The sequence below is a fragment of the Panicum virgatum genome, chromosome 8K, assembly GCF_016808335.1.
Source record: "Panicum virgatum strain AP13 chromosome 8K, P.virgatum_v5, whole genome shotgun sequence".
In the NCBI taxonomy this organism is placed as follows: domain Eukaryota; kingdom Viridiplantae; phylum Streptophyta; class Magnoliopsida; order Poales; family Poaceae; genus Panicum; species Panicum virgatum.
In genome coordinates this window covers 25,487,218-25,509,647 of record NC_053143.1, presented here as the reverse complement: position 1 = coordinate 25,509,647, position 22,430 = coordinate 25,487,218, and the positions used below count along the sequence as shown (strand labels likewise).

Genomic DNA, 22,430 nt, shown 5'->3' with positions numbered 1-22,430 from the left:
AATTTTGCCTTTTGCAAACTATTTTGTAAAAAGGACTTTGCACTTTTCAAAATAACAAAAATACCCTTGCTTGGATAAACTTGGTTTAAATTTTTAAAACAACACAAAAAATTTATTTTTAACCCCTAAAACCTGGATTGTCACATTAGCGTGTTGGCGTAACAAGATCAACTTTTTCTCATGTTCATCGCGTAAAGCTTGGTTATCTTTTTCTAGCTGAGCCTTCGCCCTCTTGTTCTTTATAACCTCTTTTGCTCTTTGCTGTTTCAGCTTCCTGATTTCCTCCATCTTGTTCTTTACAGCCTCAGCCTTAGCCATCTTTTTTGCTGCATCATCACCATCCTTGTTTTGAGCTGCGCTAGTGGAGCGCGTGCTTCTTCTGTTGCATGCTATTTTACCAGTATGCATGGTTCCTGCAGCCTGAATGCCATATATTAAAAAAAGGATTAGCTGCAGCAAATTTCAAATAGGAAACTTCTAAATTGCAAACAACAAAAAAAAGGGTAGACAAAATGAAAAACATAAAAAAAGGATAGTGTGTGATGGGGAGCAAAAGTAACTTACGTCTGAAGTGCCGCCACTTGCAGAGCTCTGGGTTTTGGATGCATCTTGGGGGGCGCGTTCATCTGCCATCTTGTTATGGGATGCCTCCTCCTCATTCTCATTTGTTTTCTCCTGTAGACACACAGATTGCAACGTTGTAAGTCACAAATTGCAAACACGTCCGCTGCGAATTACTACAAATGTGAAAAAGGGGCACAAGTTAGGTTACTTCAGATGTGGCCCCAGTTGCAGAATTCTGGGGGTTGGATGTATGCCGGGGGGCACGTGAATCTGCACCCTTGTTCTGGAGTGCCTCCTCTTCAGTGTCATTTCTTTTCTCTTGTACACGTATAGATAAATTGCAAACACTATAAGTCATGAATTGCAAAAAAATCCATCATGTGTGAATTGCTAGAAAAAAAGTGTGTGAAAAACACAATGCGGCACTGTAAAACATGGAGAAATGCACATTTCATCCTATTTTGAAGAAAAATAAGCCCAATGTGAAAAAAAATAAAAGCATAGTACTTACAGCATGGTCCCTGTCCTCGTCGTTGGCATCTTTATGGATGCGTGGATCGCTGAGACAATCTCCATCTGGTACTTGGGTTGCGTCACTGGATTCCTAATTTTGATTTGAAAAAACAAATTGCAAATCATTGCATATAGGCATTGCAAGTGTGTGGTAGACAGATTAAAAAAAAGTTGTCGAATATTACGTTTGAGATTGGACTATCACTAAGGAAGTGAGTTGTCACTTGTGGGGGTTTCTGGGGGGTGCGTTGAAGAAAAAGGTCACAAAAAAATGGTGCATGGAAGAAAAAATGAAATAACTGTTGCATTAATGCGCACAAGGGCATCCGGGGTGATAAGTGGTGAGGCATTTAGCATGTCACATATATTATCTACATCATGCATAATGCCTCTATCTTCGGCATCATCATTTCCGTGGCTAGGCACTAGAGAGCTGTGATAAGAATCTTCTGGCAGTGATTCCAGAATTTCATCTTCTGGGTCTTCACGTTCCAGCGGGCTACTGTCCCGGAGACGATCACGTCCGTCGCTAGTTTCTGGATCATCATCGTCTGATGTGCTGACATCATCTGATTGAGCGCCCGCTGCTGCTGGCTCTTCGCTCCTTGGTCTAGCCCGCCTCCTAGCCTTATTGATAGAAGCCTTATCGGCATGGGCGTCGACAAGTAGCTTCTGCATGGAGGTGAAGCACTCATGGTAGGCTTTTGCCATGAGCTCATTTGCCCTTGATGTATACTCGACAGCCTTCTGCATGAAACCCTGGGCCTGCCTGGTGCTGTCATCAAATGCCTTCAAGATAATAAGCGCCTCTGACTTCCTACTTCTTCCAACTACATCAACAATGCTTTTGCCGAAAGAACTGCTGAAACTAGGGTACCGATACATGGGTGGAGGCTCCATGTTGATAGCAGCATGACCGCCAGGGGCATCAGAGGTGCCAGCCCCCCGCTAGGAGCAACTGGTGCTGGCAGGAAAGAAGTTACCGATGGCGCAATAGGAGGGACGCAGTAGCATGTGTCAGGCAGGTCATATGAGGTGGGTCACTTCCAGCATTGGGGATCTGGAACACACACCATACACTGTGCTCAATGATTGCTATCTCTTTGCCGCCACCAATCTCTAATTTCATTGTTTCTGGATTGGGCTTCCGCATAAGCCAGCTGAGCAAATGCCTATCAAGTGCATGTGGCTTGAACAGCAGCAGACCCCCAAAATGCTTTGCCACAACTTGACATTTGAGATTATCACCAAGAGCTCGAACAATTTCTTTGAATTTCATGGGAGAGCAGCGGATACAAACAGGCCTCTTCTTCGGCTCGTCTTGCCCACCAACAACACCGCGAGGGGCTGCAGCGTTGGCGGGGGCATGACGGCGAACCTGTTTGCGGCGCCTCTTCCTATTGCTGCCCTCTGCTGCATTGCCAACCTAGACAGGAGAGGATGGCACATAATCCGAGTCATGTTCATCACTCTCATCACTGCCTCCGTTGGGTGGAACAGGACTGTTCAGCCTTAATACTTTCCTCCTGTTCTTGAACTTCATTCTATCGTTGCTCTTCTCTGTACCCCGATCTTCACCATGATTGTTGCTGCACTGATGATCTGAATCTGCGTCCATTGTAAACACTTCAACAAAAAAACACAAAAAAAGCAAAAAAGCCATGAGAAACCTTTGGATGGACAAATTGCAACCAATGCTTAAGTGTAAATGCAACACATCGTTAGCTAAAATGCAACACATCCTAATTTTTGAATTCTGATAACACAAAAGCCAACCAAAGATATTATTCTTGCACAAGAGGTATCCCAAAAAGGCAAAGACAGACATGTTTGTTGTTCTCTAGACTAGTTAACTAGACCAAAATGCAAGTCAAACTAGAATACTCTGTACTTTTTAATACTCTGCTCACAGTGTTGCAACCATTTAATCTCCTATAGACATATAACCAGACATAGGACAGCGCAAACTAACTAGACATAGAACAACACAAAACTTCATATAACAGACAAATTGCAACCAGTACTTAACTGTAAATGCAACACATAGTTGGCTAAAAATGCAAACTAGCTGATGAGAGGGGCATCCCCGCCTCACTGTATCATACTGCATTATGACCCAGAAAAAAAAGTGTATGAAGAGGAACCCCCATCTGCCCCCTAATTAGAGAATTGCAACCCCACCTCCACCTCGTGGAAGGCGCAACCCCGAAAATGCCTGCATCGTGAACTAAATTGCAAATCTGGCCGAAGAGCAATTGCAAAAAAATGTACAACCCCCCTATAATTGTTTATTGCAAAGATGGGCATCACCCCCCCTCTCAATATATCATACTACGTTATGACCCAGAAAAAAAATGCATGAAAGAGGGACCCATTCTGCCCCCCTAATTAGAGGATTGCAACCCCACCTCCACCCCCGTGGAAGGCGCACCCTCCACCCCCCCCCCCCCCGGAAAATGCCTGCATCGTGGGCTAAATTGCAAATCGGGGCGAACAGCAATTGCAAAAACTGTACAACCCCAATCGCGTGCTCCATCAATAATCGCCAAAAAACATCTCCCCGGGCGCGCGGCATCACTAGGCCACATTCCCCCTCCCCCTTATACGCACCAGTGAAACCCTAGTGTGTGGCGCAGCGATGAAATTACGCGAGATTACTATGATGTGGGTGTGGGGTGTGCAAATTAAAGTGGGATTGCGCCCGTGCGGGGAAGTAGGGAGGAGTTGAAAATCGTGCTTGCTCCACTCCTGCTTGCTCCGCTCTCGGTTGCTCCGCACCCTCGCTACCGAATCAGCAGCGCGCGGTGGCACCCTCCCCCCCCCCCCACCGCACAGCGCTGACCCACCGCGTCCATCGGTAATGCCCCGGCGCAGGTGGGTGGTGGGCGCGCGGCGGGGTTCCTTGATGTGGGATGTGGCGGAGCGGGCGAGAGGCGGAAGCGAAGAGAGAGGAACTACTTTTTGAAATTGAAAAAAATGTAAACATGGAGAATGCGGTTAGGGGGGTAGTTGTGGGCGCGGCGGTTTGGTCTGACCAGACCAGGTGCGTCCGCGCGCGGCGGTTGGTCTGGATCGAGCCAAAGCGCGCAGGGGCTGGGGTGTGGTTGGTCGGGCTCGACCAGGCGGTGCGGTTGGCCTGGGTGCATTCTCTATAGAGGATGCACCCAGGTGCATTCTCTATAGACCCGGGGCAGCGAGACTGCTTACATACATAGAATGTTCTAGAGTAAGGGATAGCTCATGGATGTGCCTTACCTCTTTTTGTAACTACCCGAATAGGCGTAGAACTAGCTGCAGTACAAGGAAACTACCCGATCGTGTTGTAGAAGGACTCCAACTGTACTCAGCTAGAACTTTCCATGTAACCCTGTCCCCCCGGATATATAAGGGCGGGCAGGGATCCCGTCAAAAGACATCTACACCTAAGGCAATACAAACCACCACACAGGACGTAGGGTATTACGCAACTCGCGGCCCGAACCTGTCTAAATCTTTGTGTTCCTTGTACCATCGACTTCCAGAGCCGTCGATCCCTACATACAAATCCCACTGCTAAGGGTATCCCTAAGTAGGCTTGGCAGTAAACACCGATAGGTGGCGCGCCAGGTAGGAGACTCAGCGAGTTCATCAGCGAGTTCGATGGCCACTTTTTGCTTTCAGCACCATGACACCTCCCAGAGGTGCCACCTTCATCTTCTGTTCGTGGGTCTGCGTCGCCAATGGTTCAGGCGGCTTCAATAGCCACTTAACCAACTCTCCCACGCCAAAGAGCTCCACGTCGGAAGACTCCAACAAGCTCGCTAGATCTCATGATCACGGCATCATGTTGCTTCCCGACCTTGCCAAGGAGATCGAGTCGAAACTCGAAAACAACTCGAGTTCTACTCGGACTCAGATTGATCTCAAACCGAAATCCATTCGGATTGGGACTCTTATCACGCAACCCGTCTTTGGATTGCGCAATTCATCATCTATTTACAAACAGATAATTAGATCCTCCTATGAAAATAGCTTGGATCGCCTACTACACGTCAAAAACCAATCAGCCACCGCTAGCTGGGAGGCACCCATTTTTGACGTTTACCCAGATCCAATTGAGTCACCTCAAGACAGCCTGGATTTCATCACCAATGCGCTGGCTAAGATGCAACTCAAATCTTGCCAAGGTCATACCCTCGCAGAACTACTCGACAACCTGCGAGAAGTCGCCAGCATTGATGACCTCCCGTTTCAACACGGCACTCCCCTCGAAACTGAGAGGGAAACTGGCTCCGGTGGAACTGTCCTAGCTGATTATGAATCAGACCTGGAAAGCTTCTCTCACAGCGTTTGGTTCCGGTAATCATCCAGCCCGGAGGTGCTCCAAGCCACCATGATCCAAATGAAGCCTTGGATCAGATCTCAGTTGACAACTTGACCCAAGACGCTCTAGCTGATGAAGACGAAATCACTCGTACAGCCCGCAGGGAAAGGAATCAAAGTGCGCAAGACTCGTGCGGCCGAACATGCTCATCTCCCGCCACACAACCTCAACAACGAATTCAACAATGCTGCGGATCCCATCTTCAAAACACCAATCGCTGCAATGACAGAAGCAACCCTGCGACTCATGACGCTGCCCCAGAATCCCGAGTTGGAACGAGTCATAAATCTCACCAAAAACACTGTTGAACAACTCGAGAGACAGAACCCCCTGTCCTCGCTTCACGGTACGCGATCAAGGGCTACCGCAATAGCAATACCTCAAGCAAGCCATATCCCCGGAGGCCACTAGCGTCAACAGCAGCAAGAACAGCAGAACTGAAGAAATCATAAGGATCAGGAAGCTGTGAGTAGTCATCGCCCCAGAGGTGGCCAACCACAAGCAAATCAAGCTCCTAACCCTCAGCCAAACCGCAACAACAACAACCGTGGGAACAATAGGGAAGAGGTAGCCGATTCCATTATGGACGCACGGGACATCATCAACGCAAGACGTAGAGCACAACCTGCGGACAACTCCAACCGCTTCCAAGCCCTGAGCAAGGCTTTCGACAACATCGAGTACCCGAAGGATTTCAAGCCTATGAACATCCAAAAGTACGACGGTAAGCAAGACCCTGCTCAATGGTTAAGTTTATACTCGACCTCTATTAGTGTTGCAGGGGGAGACACCAACACCAAGGTCCTCTACCTCCCGATGGCCCTGGAGCCCGCACCCCTCACGTGGCTCGAAAGCTTGGCGCGCGAGTCAATCCACTCGTGGGAGGACCTCAAGAAGGCGTTCGTCGACAACTTCCAAGGGTCGCTACATCGAGTAGCTACTCGTCATGCCCTATCCATGATCAAGCAGGAGCAAGGCGAGTCGATCAGATCCTACATCAAGTGCTTCTTCGACACAAGAGCCACCATCCCCAACGTCGCCGACGATGACGCCATCGACTAATTCCAGAGCGGCATCACCGTCCAGTCACTATACCGCGACTTTGGGCGTAATCAGCCCAAAACGGTGATAAATTATGTGACATTATGTAGCGCTGGGCAGATGAAGAGGAGCAAGAACGCAGTCGCTTTCCCCGCCGCAACAACGACAACAACGGGAAGCGCCACAACGACCGTGGAGGGCCCAGCAACTAGCGGGATCCTACGCGTAAGCGTAAGCCTGACGACACTGTCGGCACTATGGATCGCACACCGCGTGGTAAGAAGGGCGACAAACTGCAGGACCAATTCGACAAGATACTTCACAACAAAAGATGTCCAATCCACTCCAAGAGCAACCACTCAATGTGGGAGTACACGATCCTGCGCAAATCCTTCTAGTCGGCACCTGCAACTGCTCCAAAGAAAGAACAAGACAAAGATGATGAAGACGATAAGAAAGACCGTGATGGTTTCCAACAGCAGTAAAACATCGTCAACGTCATATTTGGAGGAGATTCTAGCTTCTCCAAGCGAGCTCAGAAGCTCCTACTCAGAGAGATCCTCTCAGTCGAACCAGCAATTCAGAGGCCACTCAAATATAGCGAGGTCCCCATTACCTTCTCCAGGGAGGATCAGTGGACCAGCTTCTCTGAACCTGGAAAGTTCCTGCTAGTACTCGATCCAGTCGTTCAGGGCTCCAAGCTTACTTGAGTACTCATCGACGGCGGAAGTGGGCTCAACCTGATCTTTGCAAGCACACTGGTAAAGATGGGCCTCAACTATATGAGTCTGCTTACTCTAAGCAAGGCTCCATTCTACGGCATCGTCCCCGGAAATTCCTCTACTCCAATTGGCTCGGTTACCCTCCCAGTCATATTTGGTACAGAACAGAACTTTCGGACAGAGTACATCAAATTCGAAGTAGCCGACTTCGAGTCCTCTTATCATGCTATCTTGGGAAGACCTACACTAGCCAAGTTCATGGCAGTGCCGCACTATGTCTACCTGCTCCTCAAGATGCCAGGCAACACAGGAGTCTTTTCGCTACGGGGAGACCTCCTCAAGTCCTTCGAGTGCGACAAGGAAGCAATAGATCATGCTTCTACTATCCGGGTTCCTAGCTCTGTCAGCGAAATACTTGCTGCTGCTAAAGAACTCTCACTCAAGGAGTCGATGCCTTCCAAGAAGCCATGCGAATCATCGGTTAAACCAACCAATGGTGTGGCTACCAAGACTATCCAGCTACAAGAGGGAGACGACTCCAAAACAGCCATCATCGGAGCAAGACTGGGTGACAAATAGAAACTCAAGCTCGTCAACTTCCTTAGGGCCAACCGAGACGTATTCGCGTGGAAACCAGCAGATATGCCAGGGGTGCCCAAGGAGTTGAACGAGCATGCCTTGAAGGTCGACCCTAAAGCAACACCAAAAAAGCAACGGTTACGGCGGTTCTCATCGGACAAGCGAGAAGCCATCAAGAAAGAGCTGGCAAAACTACTCGCAGCTGGGTTCATCAAGGAAGTCTACCACCCTGATTGGTTGGCCAACCCTGTGCTCGTCCAGAAAAAGAAACAAAACGAGTGGAGGATGTGCGTCGAATACACTAATCTAAACAAGCATTGCCCGAAGGATCCTTTCGGGCTACCACGTATTGATCAAGTAATCGACTCGACAGCAGGATGTGTCATGTTATCCTTCCTCGACTTCTACTCAGGGTATCATCAGATCGCCCTAAAAGAAGAAGACCAAATCAAGACGGCCTTCATCACCCCTTACGGGGCATACGCCTACAAGACCATGTCCTTCGGGTTGAAGAACGCTGGCGCTACTTACCAGCGTGCGATACAGCTGTGCTTCTCCGACCAGCTACATCGCAATGTTGAAGCCTATGTTGACGACGTCGTTGTCAAAACGAAGACTCAGGATCAATTCATTACTGACCTGGAAGAGACCTTCAACAGCCTCCGAAAATTCCGCTGGAAGCTCAACCCAACCAAGTGCGTCTTTGGTGTACCCTCTGGAAAACTACTCGGATTCATCGTCAGTAACCGAGGAATTGAGGCTAATCCTGAGAAGATCAACTCCATCATGGCCATGGACGCTCCAGCTACTATCAAGGACGTCCAGAAGATTACAGGCTGCATGGCAGCCTTGAATCAATTCTTGTCCAGGCTTGGCGAACGGGGATTACCCTTCTTCAAACTCCTAAAGCGACAAGATAAATTCGAGTGGACTACAGAAGCCGCGGAAGCACTCGAGAATCTCAAGCATCATCTCCAGTCACCGCCGATTCTAACAGCTCCACTACCCGGTGAGGAATTACTCCTCTACATCGCTGCGATTACCCATGTAGTCAGTACGGCGATAGTAGTCGAACGCCCGGAGGAAGGCCATGCCTACGGTGTTCAGAGACCAGTCTACTTCATCAGCAAAGTACTCTCCGAATCAAAGGTTAGATATCCATCGATTCAGAAACTTCTGTACGGAATTCTAATCACCTCCAGGAAGCTCCGGCATTACTTCAACAAATATAAGATCTCAGTCATAACTGACTTCCCATTGGGGGATATACTCCACAATCGGGATGCCACTGGACGAATCTCAAAGTGGGCAGTTGAACTGGGAGTTTTGGAAATCAACTTCAAGCCAAGAACAGCAATCAAGTCATAGGCGCTAGTCGATTTCTTGGCTGAATGGCGGGAAAATCAAATTCCAGCACCCCAGAGCATTCCAGAGCATTGGGTGATGTACTTCGATGGATCACTCAAGATCGATAGAGGCGGCGCAGGAGTTTTGTTCACCTCCCCCAAGAAAGAACAATTGAAGTATGTGTTCCAAATCTTGTTCAAGGTCTCCAACAATGAAGCTGAATACGAGGCATTGCTACACGGCCTCCGACTAGCAGTATCTCTCGGCATCAAGCGACTACTTGTCTATAGCGATTCTCTACTCGTCGTTCAACAAGTCAATAAAGAATGGGACATCAACAAGCATACAATGGACGCATACGTTGCAGAAATCAGAAAGCTCGAAAACAAGTTCTCGGGATTGGAAATCCACCACGTCGATCGCAACAACAACGTGGGAGCTAATCTCCTCTCCAAACTTGGGTCCACTCGAGCAGCTGTTCCACCAGGAGTTTTTGTTCATGAACTTCACCACCCATCAGTCAAGGAATAAAGCCAACAAGCCACTGACACGGAGGCGCTCTGCTTCAGGCATCCTCATGAAGTGTGTTACCCTTGAAGAAGGCAAAGACATCCTCCGAGAAATACACGAAGGAGTTTGCGGCAACCACGCTGCATCAAGGACACTAGTCGGCAAGGCGTATAGGTCAGGATTCTTATGGCCAACAGCTGTCTCGGACGCAGATGACTTGGTCAGACGGTGCCCTGGCTACCAATTCTTTGGTAAGAAGACTCACGTCCCAGCACACAACTTGATAACAATCCCTCCATGATGGTCGTTCGCCTGTTGTTGGACATGATCTGACCATTAACCGTCGCTCCAGGAGGAGTCAATCATGTGCTGGTAGCAGTCGACAAGTTCACCAAGTGGATCGAGTACAAGCCCATTGTCAAGATCTCATCAGATAGAGCAGTGGACTTCATCTCCGACATTATCCATCGGTTTGGTTTTCCTCGCACCATTATTATAGATCTTGGCTCCAACTTCACGTCACAATCTTTTTGGGATTTCTATGACAACTCCTGCATCGAGATCAAATATGCTTCCGTGGCTCATCCTCGGGCAAATGGTCAAGTTGAGCGCATCAATGGTTTGGTACTCGACGGCTTGAAGAAAAGACTCTATGACGCCAACACCAAGAAAGGCGGCAAGTGGATTCAAGAACTACCTCATGTAGTCTGGGGGGCTGCGAACCCAGCCTAGCAAAGCAACTGGACAATCTCCTTTCTTCCTTACCTATGGGTCAGAGACTATACTACCCGCTGATATCATGTGGAGATCCCTAAGAGTAGAAGCCTATCAAGAAGGAGAAGCAGATGAAGCTCGACAACTGGAGTTAGATTCAGTCGAAGAGGCTAGAGTCAACTCCTTAACTCAATCGGCTAGATATCTTCAAGAAGTCAGACGCTATCATGATCGCAACGTCCAGTAAAGATCCTTCAACATTGGAGATCTAGTACTTCGCCGGATTCAGGATGAGACAGGACTGCACAAGTTAAATTCCAGATGGGAAGGTCCCATCATCGTAACTAAGGTTACAAGACCAGGTTCATATAGAATCACTGATGCATATGCCAATGAGGTACCGAATTCCTGGAACATTGAGCACTTGCGCAAGTTTTATCCTTGATCCAAGCAGACTAGTGGTGTCAGTTGATTTCTTTAATAAAGTAAGGATCATTATTGACATATCGACTACATTAAAGGCAATCTGACAGCATCACCAGTCCGAGATAAGCTTACACAGTTTTCCATCAGAACAACTACACAAGCCGCATCCTTTCCCTTAAAGGGCACAACCTACTCACCTAGCTCGAGAAGGTGAATGGATACCTTTACTAGTTGCCCATCTCGGATAACTCGACATAGTTCATCCTAACAGGTCAACTATGAGGAACTCCAGCATTGCTGTCAATGCAAAATTACTCGCTCGCTCGAGTACGTTATGGATACTACTACATTTTTGTCCATCTTGGGCAACCCGACGGGGTTCGCCCTAAAAGGACAATCTTAGTAGTTACTCCAGTCTACAAGTTGTAGGAATATGGGGTAGCAAAAACAAAAAATTTCTACCGCATAAACCAGGATTACTGCAGTTATAGATCACAGGATTACCACTAGACGCGCGGATGCGGAACTTCTGTCGCGCGTCGATGTAGTCGAACAGATGGAAGCCGGCAGTGCAGTTGCGAGAACCTCCTCACGTGCGGCTCGTCCTTGTGCAGTAGATGCGGCACCTCCAAGGTATCCACACGTACGGGAAGAAGCGTCGCGATCCGGACTGCTAGGTCCGTGAGGGCGACCTAGGGCTTGGCGCACAGGAGGGGCGGCTACTGTTCACACACGGTGCTGTTCATGCACGGCTACTGTAGCGATGGTTACTGTCCATGCGAACAGTAAAACAGCTAAGATTAGAGTTTTAGGCGCCCCCTTCGTCTGTTTATATAGCCCCTTAGGTGGGCTGCCTTGGGCCCCACCTTGGGCGCACTCTTTTGGGCCTAAAAGGCCCATTAGTGCCCCTAAACCCAGTCTAATTTGGATCTCATCCTTATCAGGCTTCTTTCCCTTAAGTGTGTGACCCTATGGGCTCACATGCGAATAGACATGGCCTGAGTACTCTTACTCGGCCCAATAGTAGACAGTGGCCTCTAGCAAGACATGTCAATTCCTATACGCACACAAGGATCATATCAGACGAGCCGCCACAGTATCATATACATGCTGTTCAATTTGCCTCACGATATTTGGTCTAGCTTAAAGCTGACCTCTCTTTCTCGATGCCATGATTCAGATTCTTGGTTAACTCTTAACCTTCGCATGGCTATGCACTTCTTGATCTGAATCACTCGAGGGGCCCAGAGATATCTCTCTCTTTTAGAGAGGGGCAAATCCCATCTTGACCGACTATGTCTCACAGCATGCTTCTTGACAGACCCGAAAACCACCTTTATAACTACCCAGTTACGGTGCAGCGTTTGATGGCTCCTAAGTAAGTCGGTTCACATCTTGAGTACATCCAACGATCTTAGGTCTTAGGCCACAGCGTACATATTGTGTAATACGAAATCACCATCTCTCGTGTTGGGTCAGTTCAGACTCATGTCCCACATGAGCCCACATTATTAGTTTGACATCTACATGTCCATGACTTGTGAAACATAGTCATCAACTAATACATGTGCTAGTCTAATATTCATGTGTGTCCTCACATGAACTCCGACTAGGAACAGCTTTAGAATAACCATACAAGTAAAGAGTCTCACAGACAATTCACATAATTGTCAATCAATACAAGTTGCCTTTCATGGATATTCAAGGAACACTTCATTAATCATGAATACAAGGAAATATGATCATCTCTTTGATTGCCTCTAGGGCATATTTCCAACACAAGTTAGACACCTTACTCGCCTCGCTCGAGTAAGTTTTGGATATCTTTCTAGCATTTACGTCTTGGACAACCCGACTGGGTTCGTACCTAACAGTTTTGCCTTAAGAATTACTCCAGTCCTTGGTTAAAGGATACCTTACTCGCCTTGCTCGAGTAAGCCTTGTATATCCCTATGACATTTATGTCTTGGACAACCCAACGGGGTTCGTACCTAATAGTTTTGTCTTACGGATTACTCCAGTCCTTGATAAGGACACACTACTCGCCTGATCGAGTAGTTTATGGGTATCTTTACAAGTTTTTTCTATTTGGATAGTCCGATGGGACTCATCCTAACTAATTGACTTTAAGGATTACTCCATGCGGGTATTCTACTCGATTGATCGACTAGTTCATACTTATCCTACGGTATCAGATTATGCTTCTGAAGACACACCAACAGGACACAAGCTATGAACAACGACAAGAGCTCAATGAAGATTATAAGAGTTGTTACAAGCAGTCTACTCTGCCATGTTCTTCAAAATCTCCTCCGCAATCACTTCTGATTCTTTACAATACTCTCGGAATTTCTCATCAGAGCAACTGGAAGCTATTCCTTTAGCTATAGGAGCTAAATTAAACTGAGGTAAGTATGACTTGACAACTCCTATCATGTGGGTTAGATAATTCTTGGAAGTAGCCGTCATAACGTCAAAAAACATTTGGGAAGCTTCTTCCAAATGCTCCACCAAGGACTTGCTACTTGGCGACTCTTCTTTAGTATCAACCACATCCACAAGAGCTTGAGCTGCTGCTATTAGTCGAGTATGGTCTTCCGGAGAACCTGATGGGAAGATATCTCAGATATTGATATGACAAAGTAAAATCAGGACAAAAGATTGAGTGCTTACTGGCTTGGGCAGTCTGCAATTGTTTCTGAAGCATGGGATTTTCTTCTTGAAGTTTTGATCTTTCTTCCTCAAGGTTCTTAATCTGGCGCATCATGTCACAAATCTCCAGATGATGCTGCTGACTTGCTTCATAAAGTTTGTTCCGAGCAGCAAGGGCTTCATTCAGTCGTTTCGCAATCATGATCTTTTGCTCCTCTAAGATCTTCCGATTGTCTACAGTCTTATATAAAGCATGAGACTTCAAGAAAAATTGATTGGCTACATCCTGAGACATACAAGGCGAATCTGGTCAGACATCAACAACTACTCGACAAAGACAAGTAGTGCTAGAAGACTCACCTTGGTGAATTTAAAGCTCCATTGCATACAATCTGCAAGTTTCTTCATATTGTCTAGAGACAACAGTGGATCATCAAATAGTTCATTTCCCAACTCTTCTTGGGCTGACTGAGGCATAGACTGGAATGGTACCAGTCGAACGGAAGGACCTTTCGACCCTTCTGCTCCACTAATCCCATATCCACCAGCTTTGGAAGCTCCTTCAGCAGCCGAAGGAGTATCAGATGTTTCAGGGCTTGGTTCGCTTGGTTTCTCAGCTATGTCAGCACTCGGGAAACTTGCAGCCGGGGTCTCGATCAACCTAGTTACAGGAGAATCGGGGGCTAATTGACTAGTTTCTTTTGAACCACTTGACACCCAATTGCGGAAGTCTTGGACTTGATCTTTTTCATGTGCCGAAAGATGTTGGACCCTAGCCAAGCAAGATTCTGAATAAGAAAGATGAGGCAAACGGGATACAATCAACAGAATATTATATACTTACTGGTCAGCATCAAGACGAGGAACTTTCCTCTGCAACATTGATCCGGGAGCCACCTTCCATTTCTTGCTGTCGTCAGAATCAGCATTTGCAGAAGTCGGAGGCATACAATACCAGGATTTATAATTCTTCTGTAGAAAGAAGCCAATACTTAGTCAGAAGATCAAAATAGTTAACTACAAGTACTCGACATGGTATCCAAAGCACGTACCCAGGTGAAACGACCCGGGTTTTCGAAAGAAGAACCCGAATCCCTGTATCATCGTGATAGTCCCTGGATCAGTAGCTATCACATACAGAGCTCATTTCAGGCAGTAAATCAGTTCATACTCACTTAAAACAGGTTCAAACATTGATTTAATTATTACAAGATCCATAGGATCTGCAGTACGAATTTATTACAAGCCCATTGAGCTAAATGGAACAAGCAGAAAAAGGAAACGGTAGCTGGTCTTCAGGCCATCCTTCATCTCGAACTTCAACTCCACAGGCAGCACTTGAGCGTACCATCCGTCGGTGTTGGCGTCGAACTCCTGATCGGATCCTGCATCTTGCCAAACTATCCCCAAGGACGGGATAGGTTCACGTCACCATCCGTATGCAAGCTTTAAGTGGATGCAAAGGTATAAAAAGTAGCCAAGGATAGGCTGAGGTTTCCTATGCAAGCACAAGTATTTATAAATATCTACACATATCCATAATCATGTCTCTCACCCATCCCAGGTCGGTGCAGGAACTCCCTCTCCCTGCACCTCAGCTGACTCCACAGGGGGAAGTGGACTAGAGGGAGGTAGAAAGCTGGGTTTACTACTCTAAACGAGGTAACAGAAAAGTAGGAATGTACATGACCGAGTATGCGGCTATACATATAGTTTTCACCCTGCAGGGGTTGTACACATATACCCACTCGCCCCGTTGCCAGCCAGCAGACAACTCCGACTGACTCCGAGGCACCGGTCTACTGAGAACGAGACTAACCGCTATGACACCATCCTGTCCCCCCAGGTTGGGATGCATCCTCTCGCAAGAGGTCGTCCTGGAGTTGTGTGGCCCCACCCCTTGCCATCCGGAGTTTTTATAAGGCCCATGCTACTCCCGCATCAGGCCTCCCCCGCACATACCCTACTTCTAACAGGTCTGGTGATGCGCATAGCTAGCTCGGACCGGGTCCACCCACATAATGGATAAGTGGTGTGCACGTTTACAAAGTCCCACAAATCATAGTTACCGCATATGTCCATAAGAGCCGGGGCAAGCACTCCTCACGCGGTCCTCCGCAGTGGTCCACCAAAGGCACCCATAACAGGTATTGCCTCTCCTTGGGCACCCATAACAGGTATTGCCCCTCCTTTTCTTCTCTTCCCGCACCCGCCACAGGTGCTCCCCAGAATGTGCCCAATACATATTCCCGGCCAGTAGCTTGCCCCCGCTAAAAGCCCTATCTCTAGCTCCTCACAAAGTAGGTCTCATGCATGCCAAGACTATCATATCATGGAATTCCCATACCCATACACTCTCATAGTAGCCAAAGCATCCAAGAATCAATCAAGGAATAGGGATGCAAGGAATACGGTATAAGTAGGCCATGCAGGCTTATCTCACACACACACAAGTAAAGCGATAGCAATTCTAGCAAGCAATGCCTAATAGGAATTCAAGTCATAGATGGGTGTGAACCTGGGTGCTCCTCGTAGAACTCCTGAGACTCCTTGTAGTCCTGGTCGTCGGTCTTCTCTTCAGCAGCAGGACCTAATCGTAATTACGGATTACTATTGGGGCCAAGGTGCAAAAATGCACAAAATTACCCAAATAAGTTCCAACTCACAACAAAACCTACTCTAACACGTAGATCATGATTTTAAGAGAATTATGAAACTGGTTTCATAATTTTTGGAGCTCCGGTTGATTTATTATGATTTTCTGAAGCTTAAAATAAATTTTGGAATTAATAAAAAGTTTTCGGAAAAACAAAAACACACAGCGCGACACGTGGCAGCACCAGGGAGTGCCACGTGTCCTGCTGACATCAGCATGACGTCAGTACGGGGTCCACCAAATGCTGACGTCATCATGACGTCAGTGTTGACTTGGTCAATGTTGACCAAGTCAACAGGTCCACGTGTCAGCGTGGTCACCTAGGCCCACGTGTCAGCGGCGCTGTGTCACTGACAGACGGGGCCCAAACATCAGAAAAAAACCAGAAAAGAAAAGGGAGGCGCGGCTGTGCTCGTGGGCTTAAAGCAGATGGGCCGGCTTGGCGGCCCAACAGCAGCTCGGCTCGGGTACTGGGTCAGCTCGGTGGCATGGCTTGCAGGCTGGCTCGGATCAGCGATGGCAGGCTGGCTCGCGTGGCTTGACTTGGCGGACTAGATTGGGTCGGCTCCTTGGGAACCGAGGCAGGCGGCGGCCCATTTCTTCTTCCTCTTCTCTTTTCTTCTTCTCTTCACCTCCATCTCGCTGATAAAAAGGGCCCGCAGGGCAGCGCTCCTCCTCCTTCTCTCGCTGGCTTGCAGATCCCGGTCGACGGCGATGTCTTCGAGTGGCGAGTGGCTTGGTCCAGGCTGGGTCAGGCTGCTCCGACGAGGCGAGGCCAGGCATGGCGGCAGGTCGAGGGGCGTGCGTGGGCACTGGTTTGCCAGGCCGCGGCGGAACGGTGGCGACGAGGGTCACGGCCGGGTCGAATGGGGTGCGGGGCTTGTGAGTGCGCGCAGGAAACCACGGCACAGCTCGCCGGCGTGGTCACGAGAAAGCAAAGAGGGCTCAGGATGGCGCGCACGTAGGCGCTTGGGAAGCCAAGGTCACGGCGGCGGGAGCAGGCTTGCGCGCGCAAGTCCAGGCATAGCCGGACCGCGACGGTGGCGAGACAAGGCATGGCGGAGCATAGGGGTGTGCACGGCGAGGCCAAGGTGAGGTCAGGCTCAAGCGGAGAAGGCGCAGACAGCGCGTGCGCGGGACAAGGCCGGCACGGCGGCGACTTGGTCGTGGCCGCCGACGGCGCGGCAGCGGATCGAGGGCGACGTCTTCCTTGGGCGGTTAAGGGCGCGCGCGCGTGCGGGCACTCGCCCTGGACGAGGCCACGGCGTGGCGCGGGGCTGGTCTAGGCGGCAAGGCTCGAACGTGCCAGAACGTGCTCGTGTGCGCGTGGGCAAGGCGGACGGCGACGCGGCCATCTGGCGGTGCCGGCGGGGTGTGCGCGTGCCAAAGGGCACGGCTAGGTCCGTGCGGTGTGCGGAGTGAGGGCAAAGTGGTCTGGTCAGGTACCCTGGCAGGGCAAAGGTGGCTCGACGGAGCACGCGGACGCTCGGGAAGCCGAGGTCCGGTATGGCCGCGGCGCACGCATGGCGACGCCGTGGCGAGGCCATGGTGGGGTTGAGCGGAAACGGCGGGGATCAAGGTGAGAACGGCGTCGGGCTCCTGCAGCGTGCACACACAAAGGGGAAAAGGGGCCCTGTGGCTTTCTATGGCTCACCGGCGGCGAGGTGGAGCGGGTGTCTACCGTGCGGCTCGGAGAAGAAAGGGGCGAAGTAGAGTCGAGGTGCAGCCGTGGCGAGTCGGGGCTGTGCAGGGAGCGTGGCAACGTTGATGTCGTCGATCGGAGGCGCCGGCGTGGTGAAGATCTCCAATGGGCGGCGTCCTTGGGGGCAGCGGAATCTCCTCCTCTTCTTTCCCTTCCTCTGCTTCTCTTCCTTGGGCTCCCTCTTCCTCTGTTCTGATCGTGGCGGCGGCAGAAGGGGATAAACCCCAGGGGTGGCTAGGGTTTGGGCAAGCGGCCGGACGGGGCTTTATAGGCAGCGCTCGGGCTTGGCTTGGTCCTCACGGCGGCACGGACGCCGAGGATTGCACCACGGATGGCGGTTCGCGGACGGGGCTACGTGGCGCGCATCAAGGGCCTTCGCGGCGGGGCTTGGCGCGCAAGGCAAGGGGGACACGGCAGCGCACTTCGTGGTGGCTGCAGGCGAGGCCGTTCTGCGCCTTGTCGCGGAGCGGGGAGGGCACGGGCAGGTGAGGCGAGGGGCGGCGGCGTCAGCGTGGGTGGTGATGCAGGGGAGCAGCGGAGTGGTTGGAAGGAAGGGGAAAGCTGGCGAGCGGGGCCGGCTAGTCAGCGGGTGAAGGGGTGAGGCGGCCGGCGCTCGCGAGCTGGGCCGGGCGAGCGGCAGGCCGCACCGGTGGGTTGGGCCGACGGGAACAGGCTGGCCGGGTTGGTTAGCTGGGCCAGGGGGTTAGCAGGCCGGTGGGTTTGGTTAGGTCTTGTTAGATGGGTTGGGTTAGATGTTAGTTGGGTTTTGATCCAAGGCCAAGTTAGAGGTTAGCATTGATTTCAAATTTGAATGGCTCAATTCAAATTTGTAATCCACACAATTTTCAAACAAGAGATATAAAATCAAATTTCAAATAAACAATGTAGATCCAATAACTCCAAATAAAATCCAAATGATTCATACTAACAATATTGTCCTTATATTTATTTGGTTTTAAATTCTAGGAATTTTGAGATAGAGAAGAAGTCATTCTTAGATTATTCTAGCTATTGACACAATCACACAAAAAGTTTTTTGAAAAATCGTATTTTCGGAATATATAACATTCCGTAAAAATTACGGGATGTTACAGACTCCGCCCCTCAAAAGAATCTCGTCCTCGAGATTAAGGGGTTACCGAGCTTTCCAAAAACAAAAACTTTTTGAAGTCGGACGATGACGATAACAAAGCTTGAAGTCTTCAGCGGGAAAACTCACCGGTCATGGCGTAGGATGCATCTCTTGCTTCCCTTGCTGTCAGGTGGGTGAGTCTCCCACGGTTGGCGGTGCGTGAAGCTTCAACCGGCTTGGTCGCGGATTCCGAGGCTGGTCCGGGCGTACGGTTCTTCTTCTTCTCTGGGCAGTAGGCAGCCTTGTGGCCCACCTTGTGACAGGCAAAGTAGACGATCGGCGCGAACGGGGTGTTGGGTTCCTGCGCAGGCTGCTGACGGGGGTAGCTTGCTTCTCCTTGATTCTGGCCTCCATTGATCCTGTTGCTTGAGTAATGGTTGTTTCCATTACCGAAGTTCGCGTTTGGCTGGTTGAAGCCAGAACGGAAACTGTTCCTGGGTCGAAAGTGTGACGCGTTCCTGTCACGGGACTGACTCTCAAACTTCCTCTTGTTACGCTGGCGATCTTCCCAGTCAAGTCCCTCCCTCTCGATGGCAATGCAGCGATTCACCATGTGGCGGAGTGTGGGAAACTCACATCCAGCGACCACCTGGCGAATCCCGTGGTGCAAGCCGCGGAGAAACCAGAACTGCTTCTTCTCCTCAGTGTTAGTGTCATCTGGGGCATACCTCATCATCTAGTGGACCCTTCAAGAGATACAGAAAATATTTTGCCGGAGTCGCTGACTCTGGCGAGTGGTGGAAATAACGTTCCAGCAGAACAACCAGTCCTGACGAGTACTGTCGAAAGTACTCCGATGATGCAGACTATTCCTGCTCGTGGAGAGAATCAATCGGACTCTGCACAAGGATCTCCAGCTGCGGTCCCTGATATTCCCGCCCAGTCGAGAGCTTTGGTGACGTTTCCTGTCCCAAAGTTGCTTAATGTGAGGAAACTACCAATCAGGAAGTCAGCCTGGTAAGTTTTTGCGGCTTGTACCAGTTTGGAGTTCTTGAAGTCATTTTCCTGTCTTGTCCTTCAATTGCTTTATGCTGGTATTTCCCTTTTCTGTAGCAAAGCGGCCGATTTGGGTTTGGGGTTGGCGGATTCATCCATTACATCATCAGCCCCCGAGCCTATTTCGGTCGCAGTGGCCTCGGCGGCTACTCTGCTCCAAGCTGCGATCTCCGTCCTTCCGGCGTTCACCGCTGAAGAGGCTCGTGTGAGCCCGGAGAAGGAAGCGGCCATTGGTGCAGATGAAGCAGGCGCGAGTGACCAGAGTTCCATGTTGCAACTTGAGGGAGCCAAGATTCTACCAGGCAAGCCAATACTGATATTCTCCTTGTGTGCTGACCTCTTTTTTCCTGTACCTTTGTGTTTATGATGTGACAAAGCTTTGGATTCAGCAGATCAGCCATTAACCACTGAAGAGCATGCCACAATAGGTACTAATTTTGGGGTGGTCGAGGCCAGTCTGCCCATAGCGGAGTAAATTCCTGCAGAAGATTTTCTGCTTTCGGCAGACAAAATCAAGATAGCACAACAAAAATTGTCAGAGTGTCAAAGTTTTTTGGCTGTAAGTATCTATTTTTATATATCGAGTACTTATCTGTGCATTCACCTGGTTGGCTAATGTGCTCCTTTATGTTTTGGAACGCGCCAAGTATGATCCTGCCAAGCTACTGGAGTTGGAGCAATCCAAGGTTCAGCAAGCACAAGAGAACCAAATCCTGAAACAGCAAGTGGCAGAACTTGCAAAGGACAAGTCATTGCAAGAAAAGAATAAGTCAATCACAAAGAAGCATAAGGGTAAAATATCTTATCTTGTTTTCTTTGTGTTGAAGTGGTCGAATCCATCTCCTTCCATCGAATTGTGATCACTTATAGTCGTATGTTCGCGCAGAACTTCAAAGTTTGTTAAAAACAATAGAAGATTTGGTGACTGACTTAGAGATACTTGTATACCTTCGTACAGATGAGATGGAGAAATTCGACAAAATGCTGAGAGATGCTGACAAGCAGCTAGCCGAGTCCCTTCTGCAAATCAAGAATATGACTGAGGAGAAGGATCTCCGTGAGAAGGAGCTCGACGAGCTGAAGGTTGTTGCGCAGGCTCTGGTGGATATGGTAGATCCACCCGAAGAGAGTACTCAAGCTGACAAGACTCTGCTGGAGCGACTGCAATGTGCTCCGCAGAAGATCATGAGGTACCTCTCGGATACCACCCGTGGTTACGTGTCTCACGTGCTCGGGTTGGTAAAGTCTTATTGGCCAAAGGCGAATCCCGTTCTACTTGGGGAAAGCATATCTGTTGACTATTCAGAAGAGAATTTCACTACCTTTGTGGAAGAGATGAAGCCAATAGCTGATAAGATTGTGGATGCCTTAGAACAGGAACCAACCGAGGAGCCGTGAGCCAGACATCCAGACATTTAAACTTGTGAAGTCTATGTGTTGATACATTATGACTTGTATTGTAGTATTCTGTGGATACTTGGAACGAGCCGGTAATGACACTGTAATGTTCGCTCGTTTGTATATATCCTTTGCTTTTTCACTCAAGTGACCTTTCTGTAGTGAGCAGCCGATATGCGGGAATACTAAGTAGGTATAAGGTTCACGACCATTTGGTCAATAATGCTAAAGCCAGGAGTACTCAATTCAAATAGCTTTTGCCTTTGTTAGAATCCTTGTTTTTTGTGATGATTCTTTGTTTTCCCTTGAAATTCATTTTGAATTTCATGCCACCCAATTTATTTTGGTATTCCGATCATTGTAGTGATTTTCTAGCAGTGGTGTTGAGCCCCGCTGGGCAGAGTTGACGATTCTTTGTTAAGAGCTCATCATATTTCTTCTATTTGGAGTAGACCTGTATGAGATCAGAATATTTGGCATATGCTCTATGGCAATTACCTATTTGAAAGGGAAAATATAGATAATGCCTTTTGATTATTTCTGCATTATCTTTATTTTGATTTCAAAACTGAAGTTTGCAACAAATCTTGGGCACTGCAGAATTATATTCTGTGACAGATTTAAAGTTCATAAGGTAAAGTAGTGAATACTCACGCCATGCTTCTGGCAAAATAATTGTCCTATGTTGATCATAATATTTGTTGAGTACAACACAAAGTTTGCATGGATTCTTTTCCATCATTCTTGAGATCTAGATGAAAATGGTGTCCCAAGAAGTGTGGTGTTGTATATTTGGTTGTGTCTTAAACATGGGCTGGTGGTATTATTTGGACATGCGTAGCCCAAGTTAGATAGTCGTTACCATCTGCTATAGTTTCAGTGAAATCCTTGTAGATTAGATGAGCCATTTTTCTACATGAAAGACCATGTATAGAATTAATTTACTGTGGTAAATTAAAATTTATGTGTGTAAATTTATGCAAAATAATGAAATCAAGTTGATTCTTCAACCATAATTTAAGGTAAATTTATTCTATAGTGCAACTATATTTTTTTTATTGTATTCCTATGCGAATTAATGACTTGATAGTCTTAATATATACAAATTTAATTGT

At 48.6% G+C, this 22,430-nt stretch overlaps 3 protein-coding genes and 1 long non-coding RNA gene across 4 annotated transcripts; 1 reads left to right on the top strand and 3 right to left on the bottom strand.

Annotated features, from left to right (window-relative positions):
- Positions 1 to 563: 563 nt before the first annotated feature.
- LOC120646401 lies at positions 564 to 1,205 on the bottom strand. The gene is made up of 3 exons (XR_005664417.1): positions 1,076 to 1,205; positions 773 to 882; positions 564 to 675 (listed from the first exon to the last, which is right to left on the bottom strand). It is a non-coding gene; the product is annotated as an uncharacterized LOC120646401 (long non-coding RNA).
- Positions 1,206 to 1,502: 297 nt separating this feature from the next.
- Positions 1,503 to 14,482, bottom strand: LOC120645581. Its single transcript, XM_039922364.1, has 7 exons — positions 14,276 to 14,482; positions 13,792 to 14,203; positions 13,453 to 13,717; positions 13,153 to 13,385; positions 2,644 to 2,703; positions 2,061 to 2,503; positions 1,503 to 1,749 (listed from the first exon to the last, which is right to left on the bottom strand). Exons 1-7 carry the CDS (start codon positions 14,377 to 14,379, stop codon positions 1,503 to 1,505), a joined length of 1,764 nt encoding a protein of 587 aa, XP_039778298.1. The 5' UTR covers positions 14,380 to 14,482.
- Positions 14,483 to 14,532: 50 nt separating this feature from the next.
- LOC120644271 lies at positions 14,533 to 20,659 on the bottom strand. Its single transcript, XM_039920859.1, has 3 exons — positions 20,522 to 20,659; positions 19,009 to 20,410; positions 14,533 to 16,021 (listed from the first exon to the last, which is right to left on the bottom strand). Exons 2-3 carry the CDS (start codon positions 19,595 to 19,597, stop codon positions 15,927 to 15,929), a joined length of 684 nt encoding a protein of 227 aa, XP_039776793.1. The 5' UTR covers positions 19,598 to 20,410; positions 20,522 to 20,659; the 3' UTR covers positions 14,533 to 15,926.
- LOC120645580 lies at positions 19,721 to 21,545 on the top strand. The gene is made up of 4 exons (XM_039922363.1): positions 19,721 to 19,878; positions 19,975 to 20,219; positions 20,503 to 20,709; positions 20,876 to 21,545. Exons 1-4 carry the CDS (start codon positions 19,721 to 19,723, stop codon positions 21,313 to 21,315), a joined length of 1,050 nt encoding a protein of 349 aa, XP_039778297.1. The 3' UTR covers positions 21,316 to 21,545.
- Positions 21,546 to 22,430: the final 885 nt, after the last annotated feature.

What these genes read in the sequence shown, in the direction of transcription:
- LOC120645580 (XM_039922363.1), top strand. Translation starts at nt 19,721, where the DNA reads ATGCAGACTATTCCTGCTCGTGGAGAGAATCAATCGGACTCTGCACAA. An exon ending in GGGAGCCAAGATTCTACCAG is followed by an intron (nt 20,220 to 20,502) that starts GCAAGCCAATAC and finishes TTATATATCGAG; the next exon opens with TACTTATCTGTGCATTCACC. An exon ending in AATCACAAAGAAGCATAAGG is followed by an intron (nt 20,710 to 20,875) that starts GTAAAATATCTT and finishes ACCTTCGTACAG; the next exon opens with ATGAGATGGAGAAATTCGAC.
- LOC120645581 (XM_039922364.1), bottom strand. Translation starts at nt 14,379, where the DNA reads ATGCCTCCGACTTCTGCAAATGCTGATTCTGACGACAGCAAGAAATGG. An exon ending in ATTGCAGACTGCCCAAGCCA is followed by an intron (nt 13,386 to 13,452) that starts GTAAGCACTCAA and finishes TCTTCCCATCAG; the next exon opens with GTTCTCCGGAAGACCATACT. An exon ending in CTCCTATAGCTAAAGGAATA is followed by an intron (nt 2,704 to 13,152) that starts GCTTCCAGTTGC and finishes TTTTTGTTGAAG; the next exon opens with TGTTTACAATGGACGCAGAT.
- LOC120644271 (XM_039920859.1), bottom strand. Translation starts at nt 19,597, where the DNA reads ATGATGAGGTATGCCCCAGATGACACTAACACTGAGGAGAAGAAGCAG. An exon ending in TGCATCCTACGCCATGACCG is followed by an intron (nt 16,022 to 19,008) that starts GTGAGTTTTCCC and finishes AATTACGATTAG; the next exon opens with GTCCTGCTGCTGAAGAGAAG.